We start from the raw sequence: 14223 nt of genomic DNA on the forward strand, positions 1-14223 counted from the left end.
TTTGCGAAGATTAGTGAAATGTAACCGCTTTGGCTACATGTATGGAAAATGAGTTCTAATTGAGTCTTATGGTGCTAGTGTCAGAGGCAAGCACATATGTAGAACTTGGACCAACTTCCCAATTGGTAAAATTCCTACTCAGTCTTGAATCCTAGTTCTTGAAGCCTAATCCAAATATCTCTCAGCACAGTCTTCACTACAGAGCAATTGCCTGGCTCCTCCAACTGCATCTGAGATATATGTGCATTTATTACTACAAATATTTAAAAGCTAAAAATTCAGTTAGATTCTTAGCAAGTAATGATAATGTTTTTTAAAAAGATAATCATGTCAGTTTTCATCTTACCTCATCCCCTATGCTGAGTGTTCTCTGGTATCAGAAATTTCATAAGTATGCCAACAAATACATTAATGCATGATCAAGATTAATGCCAACTTCAGACACTACCTCAGAAGCATTATGGATTTCTACATCTGTTAGAACACTTCCTTAGAGACTCCTCTCTCTCAGAATCTGCCAGCTCTATATTTTTGAGTGGACATCAGAACACTGTGTGTGTGTGTGTGTGTGTGTGTGCGTGTGTGTGTGCGTGTGCACATGTGTTTGAAAATTTTATTTAAGACTGATAACAGTGATATGATTTTTGAAACTGTTTCCTAGGTACTGTTCAAGGAGGAGACAACTTCCAAATGGAAATGTCACAAGTGGGATTCAGTGCAGATTACTCTCCTCAAAATGTGTGTATATCGGATAACATTTGCCTTAATACTTCTGGGTGCAGTAACCCCATACTAAAGTGGGAAAAACAGCCATCTAGTGATCAGCAGTTCTCATTTCTAGTCACAGTCATTTAGCTTCTTTGCTCTGCTGGCTTATCATCTGAAAAACAGAGGTTAATAATGCCTTCCCTTCCGTATTTCACAGGGATATTTTTATGGGAAAAAAAATGATAATATACAAGAAAGCTTTTGAGTGCTCCAGGGAACAGGCACTATATTAATTAAAGGTATTTTCATTGCAGGAATTTTCTTTATATCAATTAACTACTGGAAAAATTTGTTAAAAACACACACTCTTGTCATCACTGTTGTTGAATTCTGAGTTGCCGGCGTATCTTTTTTCTAAGAGCAGAGACAGAAAAAAATAGTTGAAAAAGTAAGGAGTTAGGAAAAGAGTGAGATGGGACATCTTCTTAGCTCAGGGAAGTCCATTCTTTCTTAGAAACATCCATCTCGCAGGCCTCTGATTCTAATTCTACTCAGGATATGAGTGCAGTAGTAATAATAGTAAAAGAGGCAAAGAGGTGACACTGGGAAATGCTCGGGGAACAGTATGAACTCAGAGGATTTGATTGGCAGAATAAAGGACCAGGATCACCTTATTTCTCTCCATAATAAAAGGTGTGCTAACCTTTTCTGGATCACCAATTGTTGGAGATTAAAGTTATGGGTCTTTCCCTCAGGAAAAATCTAAGTGAACCCACACAGAGAGAATTTTTCACACAATATCTTGAGGTTTTGTACACTCCCTGAAGCCCCTTCCTGCACCCAGATTCAGAGTCCTGGATTTATGACAAATCATTCACATAATTTCATGGTCTCTTATCCTCAAAATGGGACACATTATTTCCCTGTTTGCTATTTTTTTAATGGCTTTGTATTTTTCATTCCAAAATCATATCTTGATAAACCATAATGGAAAAGAAAATGAAAAAGAATGTATGTATAACCATATCACTTTGCTGTACAGTAGAAATTAATTCAACATTGTAAATACTTCGATAAAATAAGTTTAAAAAAATTAACAAAAAACCCCCCAAATCATATCTTTGATGTTTTCTAAGATCTAAGATCAAAAACTTAAAAATAAGAAGTCCCATCCTGACCAACCCTACCTTCTGGGATGACTTGTACCTTCGAATATTCAGATTGGGTTTTGAGTCAATCCCGGTGGCCGGTCCTCTTTGGCCCCTCCCCACTGGTGCTGACCAAGGGCAGTTTCTTCTCATATCAAGTGTCACAGCTTCAGGTTCCTTTTGTAGCTGTGCCATATTCAAATAGATGGGATAGGATAGAGAGGATTAGAGGAACATTTGAGAAGGAGTAAAGAAGAAAGAGAAAGAAGTTGAAGACAGACCAGGTCAGAAGAGGCCCAGCAGGACAGGTCTGGGGTAGCAGCGCCCACCTCTCCTCCTCTGGCAGCAGCACTTCCTGTTTCTGGAGGATGCCTCATATCCTGAGCTCTTCTTAGGAGTATGCGAGGCTGCAGGCTCACTTCTGACTCCTTGCTAAAGGCTCACAACTGTTTGGCGTTTGCAAGCATGTGCCTTTGCATGGAATTTGAAGATGGCTGTGTGCCCCTCCTGTGCTGTGGTACGGATTTATCTTTAAAATGTGTTGTACTAAACAAAGCCCAAGGTAACACAGCCCGTGGGAAGGCTTTTTTTCCGGCACAAAATGTGTCAAAACAATTCAGAGATATATCAACACACAGTCTGTTAAAAAAGCAAAATTCAGCTGAGTGAATTTAAAGATCTAAGCAGCTTTATTTAATGATTCATGAATCAGGCAGCATCCCATCTAACCAACAGAAAGGAGCTGTAGAAAATGGAAGGCTTTTACAGGCAGAAGGGGAAACAGTTGTATTGGTTCAGGAACGGTCACCTTCCTGTAGGGGACAGAAGGGCTCTATCAGGTGGATTACCTCACTAGTGCTGACCAGGAAATTCCAAACTGACCCGTTAAGATCACATTCCTGGGAGCGGGGTGTTCGAAACTGCAATTAGGTTCGGGATTAAGTCTGGGTTTGGTGATGTGGGCTTGGCACAAGTGTTTCCATTTTGGGGCTGTTGTCTCTTTTCTTCTTAGCAATTCCTATACATTTTACTTCATCATGCTTAGTTTATTTTCTTTAAATTTAGACCATTTGTTTCAGTGTTTGGCACACACTACACTCTTAGGCTTTACAGGTGATGTTAATGCTTTCCATTTTTCAATTATTTTAGGATATTCTGATGCTGGGTGCAGTAGGAGCTTATGACTGGAGTGGGACTGTTGTCCAGCAGACACCTCATGGACATTTGATCTTTCCTAAACAAGCCTTTGACCAAATTCTGCAAGACAGAAATCACAGTTCATATTTAGGTAAGGCCTAGCAGCCTTTGGCTCAGCAAATTTAAATCCCATCCTTTAAACTAGCGTCTTGTTGAATCTCAGGGTCAGTTCGGCAAAGTGCTTGAGCTATCCTCTAATTGTTGTATTTGTTGCACATATTTCTGTTGCCTCTTTGTCAGTCAGCCCTTAGCCCGTAACTACTTAATGAAACGCTGTGTATTTGACTCATTAATCTCTTCTGGCTGTTCCAGCAGTTGTTATTCCTGGGACATGATTGTGTTTCTCCAAAATAGAAATAGTTCCTAAGAGTCAATACGGTAAGTGGTAGTCCTATATCAATTTGGAGTTCCTAGTCTTTTTGTTCGTGTAATAAGCAGACACCAATTTCGAGCACCTACTACGGGACAGCTCCTGAGTTGGCTGTTCTATCTACATAACATTTAAGCCTTCCAACTACCCTTCTCTTTTTTTTTGCAGTACGCGGGCCTCTCACTGTTGTGGCCTCTCCCGTTGCGCGGAGCACAGGCTCCGGATGTGCAGGCTCAGTGGCCATGGCTCACGGGCCCAGCCGCTCCGTGGCATGTGGGATCCCCCTGGACCGGGGCACGAACCCGCATCCCCTGCATCGGCAGGCGGACTCTCAACCACTGCGCCACCAGGGAAGCCCCAACTACCCTTTGAAGGAAATATTGTTATCCTCATTTTACCTTTGAGAGCCAAAGAGGTTAATTACTTGCCTAAAGATAAAAAACTTACTAAGTGGCAAGTCCAAAATTTGAACCTGGGACTGTCTGACTCCAAAGCTTATGTTCTTTCAACTGTGCAAATTTCCACCTTTTAAAATTCATTTTGTTATTCATTCAAGAAATATTGGTTGAGTGTCAGATTCATGAGTGGCTGATGGGGACAACCCAGAATCTAGGGCCAGCTTTATAGGGAGATGCCCTGCCTCCACTGGGCAGTGCTGGTGGCCAAGGGGCAGAAGCAGTTTATCTTAGAAAAAGGAGGATGTGCACTCAGGATCACTAGCAACTGTGCGTCACACTAACGAAGAGGACCTCTGATCATCTCTGCTAGATTCACAAGCCTATCTGGCCAAGATATTCAGTAGTACCTACTCTGTGACCCCTTCTCTCCTAGGCTACTCTGTGGCTTCAATTTCTACTGGAAAAAGTGTCCACTTCGTTGCTGGAGCTCCTCGGGCAAATTATACCGGCCAGATAGTGCTGTACAGTGTTAATGAGAGTGGCAATATCACAGTTATTCAGTCTCACAGAGGTGACCAGGTAAATCCATCGTTTAAGAAGATGAAATTAATTTCAGGGACAACAGGACAGGTGGGAAGTTAGTAGAAATGGAAACTAACATTTATTGAGTGCCTATCCTGTAGCTGGCTCTGTAATCTGTGTTTACTTGAATATTCCTTAAATCTCCACAACGGTACTGAGTTCTACCATCCCCTTTTGACAGGTTACTGAGGGTTTAACTACCTTTCTAAGGCCACATAGCTTTCATGGGGTGAAGCTGTCATTAAAGCCCAGTGATGACAGGCACCTAACCAGTGCTTTGTAGGCAAGCCCCTACAAGGAGGAATAAGGAGAAGGGAGCAGGATAGCATTATAAAGACTGAGCTGCGACACCTGGGCTTGTCGAGGTGTCCTGTGGCTTTGACATTTCTAAAAGTAAAACAACTCCCTTCTCTGCCACTTTCTTGTGATGTGTGATGGTTTGGTAGTCAGAACCTGTGACGCCGCCCAGTCATGGCCCACGAGAGCAAAGGCCAGCTGATAGATTCCTGTTTCCTTGTGACGTAGTTTTGACTCATGGACTTAGCACATATTTGAAATGAGCATCACTGAACTCTAACAGCCAACAGAAAATTTTCTTCCTTAAATCAGAGAAACCGACTATCCACAGATTTCCCTTCTCTGGGATTAAATCTGATCCACTGTCTCTATGGACTTTCCAGGAGTAAGAAGATCTGAGTCTTTGACTTCCTTGACCACAAACCAGCTATGGTCACATACTTTTCCCTCCTCTTTAATATTTTAAAGAAGGGTGCTTTTATTTTGAGAAAAGTAATGCAAGTGTTATGGAAGGAATCATTTCTGATTCATTTCTGAAGCCTCAAGAGGCATTCACGTAGGCATACGTTGAACCTTGGTTGGATGGAATGATGATCATTCAGATTCCCAGCCTCTCATTTCCTTTTATCAGCAACTAGTTCTCCAGCCCAATCTATCTGGGAACTACTCCACTGTCCCAGATCATGCCATGGACGCTTACGTCGCTCGTGCTTTCCCACTCCACTCCATCTAGCAACTTCCTTGCCATCTTCTAAGATGCAATTCAAACAATACTTAATCTTTCTAAGCCTTTCTGACTTCTGTGCACTCTGATCACACAGCATTTGCTACTTGCCTCTATTATCATATATTTTACCACGGAAGCACAATTATTTGCTCCTCCTCCCTCTTCCCCTCCTGCCTTTGTGTACAACCTCTCACAAAGTCTTTAAGTGTTGCTTAAATGTGGTGTTTTACCCACCAGCATCAGAAGCACCTGGAGTGCTTACTTAAAATACTGTTTTCTTGATCACCCCATGGACATGGTATCAGAATCTCTGGAAATGGGTCTCAGGAATCTGTATTTTACAGGTACTTTTTTGGTGATTTTTGTGCACCCTGAGGTCTAAGAACCAAATGTTAGATTGTGATACAACCGGAGAGAAGGGGCTATGTTATCCATCTTTAGGTACCTAGCACCTTACAGGCAACGAATGCTCGATTTTTGCTTGTTGAGTGAGCACACAGAAGTTCAGCTAATACTAGGAGTATAGGAATCCTAAGGCTGATATGCTTTATTACTCCAGATTGGCTCCTATTTTGGTAGTGTGCTGTGTGCAGTCGATGTGGACAAAGACACCATTACAGATGTGCTCTTGGTAGGTGCGCCAATGTACATGAATGACCTAAAGAAAGAGGAAGGAAGAGTCTACCTGTTTACTATCACAAAGGTAAAAAAGAAAAAATTATTAAACTGACTTTGTTTGATTTGCTTTAGTATTGGTAGATAAAAGTTAATCTACATTCTTGCAGAATTAAGAAAATTTATTATTGAATGATAATTTTCATATAGAGTATGGTTTATTTATTGATAAATTTATTTATTTGGGGCTGCGTTGGTTGCTGCTCACGGGCTTTCTCTAGTTGCGGCGAGCGGGGGCTGCTCTTCGTTGCGGTGCACAGGCTTCTCATTATGGTGGCTTCTCTTCTTTCGGAGCATGGGCTCTAGGTGTGTGGGCTTCAGTAGCTGCAGCATGTGGGCTCAGTAGTTGTGGCTCACAGGCTTTAGAGCGCAGGCTCAGTAGTTGTGGCGCACGGGCTTGGTTGCTCCGAGGCATGTGGGATCTTCCCGGGCCAGGGATCGAACCTGTGCCCCTGCATTGGCAGGTGGATTCTTAATCGCTGAGCCACCAGGGAAGTCCTAGAGTATGGTTTATATTTCATCATTTTGAGGATGTCACCATTAAGTTATAGGGTTAAAATTCACATTGATAATCATAACTTAGAGCTTAACGTATAGTGCCCTGCCGTTTTCCACGAGGTCTTTGAATACATATTCTCTTTACAAATAAAGTCATTATAAATGTACATTGTTTTTTGAAATACATACACACACACACACACACACACACACGTGCACAAATATCTGTGTATTTCCCAAGTATCTCATTCAATTATTCTTCTTTGCTATAAAGGTATATCAATAACAGGGCAAAGCTACCTTGTTAATATTTTACAGTGGTAAGTACAAATTTTACCAGGCACTTTAGAAACCTCCATATATTCCTGGATGCTTTCTACAGTGGTTTGTCAGGAAATTCCATTGCTTAGTGTAACATTTAGGTATATATCCAAGTCTTGGAAATTCCAGTTCTTGCACATAAAACTAAGCATACTCTAACATGGAAAAGCCCAGTTTTTCCAACTTGCAGACTGAACTCTCTAAACCCATGCACATAAGTATAGAGAACTTAGTGAAACCTGAAAGAAAACCAAAATTAAAGGCACAGGTTGACACAGAAAATTAGGTGACCAGATACAGAAAGGATGGAAAAAGAGAAGCTAATATTAATATAGTAAATATTATATTTATCTGTTGTGATAGTTTGTCCTACCTTATTTATTTAAATTAATGTAAGAGTTAGCCCTTTATCAGAAGCAGTTAAAACAATTTTAAAGCATATAAAGAATGTGCAATTGAGTATTTAATAAGGGAAGAGCATATCTACTAGTTTGGAAATTTAACAAATCCCCAGTTTCTTAAATGTTTCTTGCTAGTCAGTCTGAATTATCATTAATTGTTGAAGGTGAGAAGATCTTCCAGTATTTTACCAGACTTAGCAACAAATTGATTTCCATAAGGTTATTATAGAGGAGAAGGAATCAACACTGACCCAGTTTCATGGGTGAGAAGCATTGCTTTCTTATGAAGTCATGAAATATTTCCATTCTTGATTTCAAAATCTGAAGAAAAAAAACCACACGACTGTGTCTTTCACAAGAAAATGTCTTTTCTTTGGCAGAATTATTCAGTGTGTCTTATAATGGGATATTAACAACCTCATTTTTCACTTTCTATGCCATTATAATTATGCCTCTGTTGTTCAGTAGTTTTTAAATAAAGGACTAAATTAAGATACTGTGTTTTATTTTGTCTCTACCTTAATTTTACTGAAGAGATTAGTAGATTTTTACCAGAAACTTTTTAAATCAAAAAATTTGGAAACAGATGAGTGAGGATTCTAATATTAAGGGGGAAAAAAGACAAAGAAATGGACACTTTTATGTAGGTTGTGCAGCCACAGTAAAGACAGTTGCTTCCTTTCACCTTGGTTTATGAGCAGATTGATTGCCTATGACCTTACTTGCTAAAAAAATATTTTGTATGTCTCATCATAAATAGAGAATTTTGAATTCTAGGTTTAAAATCCTATCCATTTTTAACAGTTTGCAAATTGGTTTGGGCATCATTTGCTGTGAATTTTAATTATAAAAATTGTAAGTTTTTCTCTTTTTTTAATTGAAGTATAGTTGATTTACAATGTCATGTTAGTTTCAGTTCAGCACAGTGATTCAGTTATACATATATAAATAGATATAGATATATTCTTTTTCAGATGCTTTTCCCTTTTAGGTTATTACAAAATATTGAGTATAATTCCCTGTGCCATAGAGTAGGTCCTTGCTGGTTATCTATTTTATATATAGTAGTGTGTATATGTTAACGTAAGGTTTGCTTTAATTGTCCCCTTTCCCCTTTGCAAGGGCGTTTTGAATTGGCACCAATTTCTGGAAGGCCCCGAGGGTGTTGAAAATGCTCGGTTTGGTTCAGCGATTGCAGCTCTTTCAGACATCAATATGGATGGCTTTAATGATGTGATCGTTGGTTCACCTTTGGAAAATCAGAACTCTGGAGCTGTGTACATCTACAATGGTCGTGAGGGCACCATTCGCCTGAGGTATTCCCAGGTAATCCAGTTTCGTGGTGATTATTTACATGTGAGTATCATTCCTTTAGAGCTAGAGAGTCTCATGTGGACCATCCAGTCCACCCCTCTTGTTTTATAGCTTCATGCACTCATTCATCAGAACCTCTGCTGTGTGTCAAGCGCTAAGTCTCTGGGAAAGCTGTAAAGTACCGGACAGACAAAACTGTGCTCTTTGTAGATCTTCCATTCTTGTGGAGGAGACAGGGGAAAAATGAGATAAATAAGATAAAATAATCCAGATAATAATAAATGATAAGGAACTTAAAAAAACTAAAATAGGGAATAAATTTTCAGGGCTGGGAGATATCAGGTGTTTGAGTGGGTGACCAAGAAAGCCTCACTGAGAAGGCAGCTTTTGAATAAAGACCTGAAGGAAATGAGCTAGGAGAAGAATCAGGACCCAAACTTGCATCAACTCCTTCCCAGTCCACTGATCTTTCACTGCTTTGTTATTTTATGTGAGAGATTCATGCTATTTCTTTGATGAAAATGTGGCTGCAAGAATGATAGTCAGATAAGATGTGATTGAAAAATCAGTGGAATTCTGTGGAGAATAAAACAACCTGAGAAACGGCCATGTAAAGAACGTACCAAATACTGTATGCTAACACATATATATGGAATCTAAAAAAATGGTTCTGAAGAACCTAGGGGCAGGACAGGAATAAAGACACAGAAGTAGAGAATGGACTTGAGGACATGGGGAGGGGGAAGGGTAAGCGGTGACAAAGCAAGAGAGTGGCATGGACATATATACGCTACCAAACGTAAAATAGATAGCTAGTGGGAAGCAGCCGCATAGCACAGGGAGATCAGCTCAGTGGTTTGTGACCACCTAGAGGGGTGGGATAGGGAGGGTGGGTGGGAGGGAGATGCAAGAGGGAAGGGATATGGGGATATATGGGTACATATAGCTGATTCACTTTGTTATAAAGCACAAACATACACAACATTGTAAAGCAATTATACTCCAATAAAGATGTTAAAAATAAGTAAATAGATAAATAAAATTTAAAGGTATGATTATTCTTGTAGTCTAAAGTATAAAATTAAAAAAAAAAGAACATACCAGGGCAATGTAGATGCTGCCTTTTTTCTGTTTCAGTCGTCATGCACTATAATTTCATCTCAAACTTGCTCTTTTAGAAAATCTTGGGGTCTGATGGAGCCTTTAGGAGCCACCTCCAGTACTTTGGGAGATCCCTGGATGGCTATGGAGATTTAAATGGGGATTCCATCACTGATGTGTCTGTTGGTGCCTTTGGACAGGTCATTCAGCTCTGGTGAGTCAGTGAGAGGCAGACACAAATTAGCTACCGAACAAATGGGCTGCTAAGTAGAGCAGATTGCTGTGCCGGTATTATTGAAATGTCACATGCGTTATATAAGACTCTAAGACATTTATATGTCATAGTTTGCATAGAGGAAGGAATATGTTTTTCCCGGTGGGAGGAAAAAAATATTTGCTTAACATTAGAATCAAGTTTCTCTTCTCTATATAGTGAGCAGAAAAAGTACATTGAAAAGACAAAGGTCTTGAAATGGTATTCAGGATATTTCTGATTATTATCTTCCAAATAGCCTTACCTCAGCTTGCAGAAAAGAATTCTCATGAGAATGCTCTAAAAATACTGAACACTGAGACCACACAAGTAAAGTGCAACTGCTCATGTGGTTAAAAGGTATCTTTTACAATTATTGGTCATAAACAAGAAGCCATTATTTAGGTTTAGCTGACCTCTCGTTGACCTCAGGAGGAGTTGAAGAGCATGTGGGGAACAATAAGGGATTCAAGGTTCATGTGAGTCAAGGACAAAAATAAATACATTGGGCTGGCGAAGGACTGGAATCAAAAAGAAATAGAGAATTTGATCAAGAGTCCCCAAGAAAATATAGTTCGGTTATCCATTCATGTCTGCTGAAAAATGTGCTTTTTTAAATGTCCAAATACGTCAAGAACAGAAAAAAAAAATTACCTATTGAGTAAATTACATTGAGTTCAATGAAGCTATTTACAGTATCTCACTTGTGCTTTTAAAGGATGAAATGCATTGTTTTCAGTGCAGCATTGGTTTTTTTTTGGCTGCGCTGTGCGCGGCATGTGGGATCTTAGTTCCCCAACCAGGGATCGAACCCATGTCCCCTGCAGTGGAAGTACAGACTCTTAACCACCAGACCACCAGGGAAGTCCCTTAGTGCATCATTTTAATGAAACCTTCATGTGGAAAAAATAAAACTCAAGACTAATATTTAAGACTTTGAAAAAAAGAAAATATATTTACTGAATAAAATCAGTTAAAAGTAGCATTAAAATAATACAAGGTATGATTACACATAATTATATGGCTGATTTGTAAACAATTTTGTAAGAAATCATACCTTTCAGTGAACATCACCCTGTAGCCACCTTGGTTGGCCTCATGCTTGGTAGGCTATATACTTACTATATTATGACATTCCCTTTTTAGATAGTCCATGGTGGCCAAACTTTTCTTTGAAGGTGAATTTGATTCTTCTAAAAAGTCAAGACACATGGAGTCAAATCAATTTATTGAGGGGATCAGTTAAGCTAGGTTAATGCCATTTTTTGGTCACATTCCTATAAGGTGCTAAGACTGGTTTTTCTGGGTAACTTCCTGAGAATAACTTTTTTAACATTTATGTCTTTCAGGTCACAGAGTATTGCTGATGTATCTGTAGTTGCTTCATTCACACCAGAAAAAATCACTTTGCTCAACAAGAACGCTGAGATAAACCTTAAACTCTGTTTCAGCGCCAAGTTTAGACCTGCTAAGCAAAACAATCAAGTGGGTGAGTAAACCTGAAATAATCTATACAACAGATAGGTTTGCTTATAGAGTTTTAGTCCTGAACATAACCCATACTTTGGATTTGGAAACCGAAAGAAATAAGGGTCTTGCAGACATTTGAATTGCCACATATTTGAGGTGCCTGAGAACGGTTAATTCGGCGTGGAAGGTTTGTTTAGACCTTCGACCGTCGTCTCTAGAACGTAACATTCTGCTGCTGAGGGTCATAATTTCAATGACATGATCATAGGCTCTCCCAATCGTCCTTTAAGTCTCTCTTACCCACACCTTCCTAACTGAAAACCATGGGCACGCACAGATTGCACTGAGCTCAAGCCCGTATTAAATGAGTACACTGTATGTTGGCTTTGCCATGATCTCGATAGAGTGTGTTCAGTACAAGGATCAAATATTCCTATTCTTAAAAATTTAATAAGCATGAAATAATGAGAAAGTATAAAACAATATCTAATTTGTGCCCAGTGTTTTACATTTTCTAAATAATCCAAAGAAGTGAGGTAAAGTCTGAAGCATGTCCTGTCAGCAGGAGAGAGTAGGGAAGGCTGTGTGCAGATGTCAGCAGAAGCTGTTCTTCTCTCTCCCTGGATGGGTCCAGTCATCTTCCAGGGCCTGGCTGAGGTCCCACAAGTTCTCTGACGTCTTTCTAACCACTGCATCTCACCTCCATCTCTCCTGCTCCAATTGTCTCAGCTCCCTCAATACGTAGCCATTGATTTAGCACTTGATCCAACACTACCTTCTTTCCTTTGCTACTGTTTCATGGGTCCTAATCCCCCTTCATCAGATTTTGGCTCTAAAATTTAGAAACCCGTAGTTCCTACAGCTATTTCATTAAGTGGTGAACAAATAAACTAGCTTAAAGGGTAAAAACATAAGAGGTAGGTTATTTGTCACGATTCATACCAAGAAATAAGTAGCTTACGAACACAAAAAGTTAGATTCACATCTTGGCACGCTTTCCATATTTCCTACTTTTCATATTCATCTGGCATTTTTCCTTTCAGGTGTTCAAACACTGACCCAACTCTGAGTAGCACATCTCACAGACCTGCCTTGTAGCACGTCCATCTCAGTAGCCGTGATAGTTGAGTCAAAAACCATTACTGTATAAACACGAAGTGGCTAGATGGAACGTAGAGCATGGTGATTTTCATTAACAATACTGTACTGTATATTTGAAAGTTGCTGAGAGAGTTTAAAAGTTCTCGCCACACACACAAAAATTGTAACTGTTTGAAGTGATGGGTATGTTAACTCACTTTATTGTGGTAATTATTTTGCAATATATAAAATCGCTATGTTGTATACCTTAAACTTACACAATGTTATATGTCAATGATATTTCAATGAATCTGGGGGAATAAAACATTAAATATAAAAGATTAGTTTGGAAAATCTATTAGTTGGCAGAAATGACTGGTAGGTCACCTCTCCTGGCCCTGAAGCATGGATTTGTCTCATGTATCTTCCTCCCAATTTTTTGTTTGTTTGTTTGTTTTTGTTTTTGCGGTACGAGGGCCTCTCACTGTTGTGGCCTCTCCCGTTGCGGAGCACAGGCTCCGGACGCGCAGGCTCAGCGGCCATGGCTCACGGGCCCAGCCGCTCCGCGGCATGTGGGATCTTCCCAGACCGGGGCACGAACCCGTGTCCCCTGCATCGGCAGGCGGACTCTCAACCACTGCGCCACCAGGGAAGCCCTTCCTCCCAATTTTTGACTGTACTTCACCTCTTCTGTTGCCACACACTCAAAAAGGGCGTTCTGCTTTGAGAATTTCATTCCCTTCCACTTACTGTCTAGGGTCTCCTGCTACTGGGCATCTTTCCCTTTGAATCCTTCTTCTTAATGCCTTAGGTCCACACAGTCATGGTCATTTGTCCCCTAATCACCTGGCAATAATACTATGTAAGACAGGAATCCCAACTCTGTGACTTTGAAAAGTGAATTTATAAAGCATATGGCTTCTATTATTTATTGCATCAGGTGCACACTCCAGTTTAAAGCTAATAACATTAAAAGGATTATTATATTGCCTATATGACTATGTATCATTTTTACCAAGCTGTTGGAAAAAAAATAAAACAGTATAATTACCACACCTACTAACTTTGTCCTAGCCACAATCACTTCCCCAGCATAACTTGTCCTTTGCTTTATTTTCACCATTTATTTTTAGTTCTTGATTCCTTTGTATTTTATCTTTGTTAACCTCATTAAGTCATCGGAGCAAGAAAAATTATACATCACTTCTAACAGATATTTGAAAGGTAACGCATAGAATGTTTTTGGAAGTATATTCAACCTTTAAAATAGTGGAGGTAATAAGACAGAGTACTCCCAAATAAGGCATTTGATGCTATTAATAGTATCAGATCTTCTCTCTCGGTTTTGGACATGTAGCCAGCAGACTTTATTGAAGGTTCTGATAGTTTGGACATTGGCTACTGACATCAATTTTTATCACATTTCTCATTTCCATTTCCCTAGGTTAGTAGTATTAACTCTGTTTGATAGGTGAGGAAATGGAGGTTCAAAGAGGTTAAGCAAATTGCCTAAAGCTTGTAAATGGTGGGATTAGGATTCAAAGCATCCGTCTGATTCAAAACTTGTTACTGCAGTGTTACATGCCTTCCCCCAAGTAAGCATCTAGAATATGCCAGGCACTATACATGTCCCCTTAGAGTATCTAACTTCATCCTCAAATAACAGTGAATCCTCAAAACTGC

The 14223-nt window shown here is 39.7% G+C and overlaps 1 protein-coding gene across 1 annotated transcript in view; it reads left to right on the plus strand.

The window, feature by feature from the left end:
* ITGA2 (integrin subunit alpha 2) overlaps positions 1–14223 on the plus strand; it is a 103375-nt gene that overhangs the window by 64117 nt on the left and 25035 nt on the right. The window contains exons 10-16 of the mRNA XM_029216677.1: positions 662–738; positions 3006–3144; positions 4255–4400; positions 5987–6130; positions 8445–8648; positions 9815–9951; positions 11340–11479. Of these exons, the coding sequence (XP_029072510.1) occupies positions 662–738; positions 3006–3144; positions 4255–4400; positions 5987–6130; positions 8445–8648; positions 9815–9951; positions 11340–11479 (987 nt within the window). The remainder of the gene's footprint in view (positions 1–661; positions 739–3005; positions 3145–4254; positions 4401–5986; positions 6131–8444; positions 8649–9814; positions 9952–11339; positions 11480–14223) is intronic.

The sequence above is a fragment of the Monodon monoceros genome, unplaced genomic scaffold (genome assembly GCF_005190385.1).
Source record: "Monodon monoceros isolate NGI ecotype Baffin Bay Population unplaced genomic scaffold, NGI_Narwhal_1 Super_Scaffold_12, whole genome shotgun sequence".
NCBI lineage: Eukaryota > Metazoa > Chordata > Mammalia > Artiodactyla > Monodontidae > Monodon > Monodon monoceros.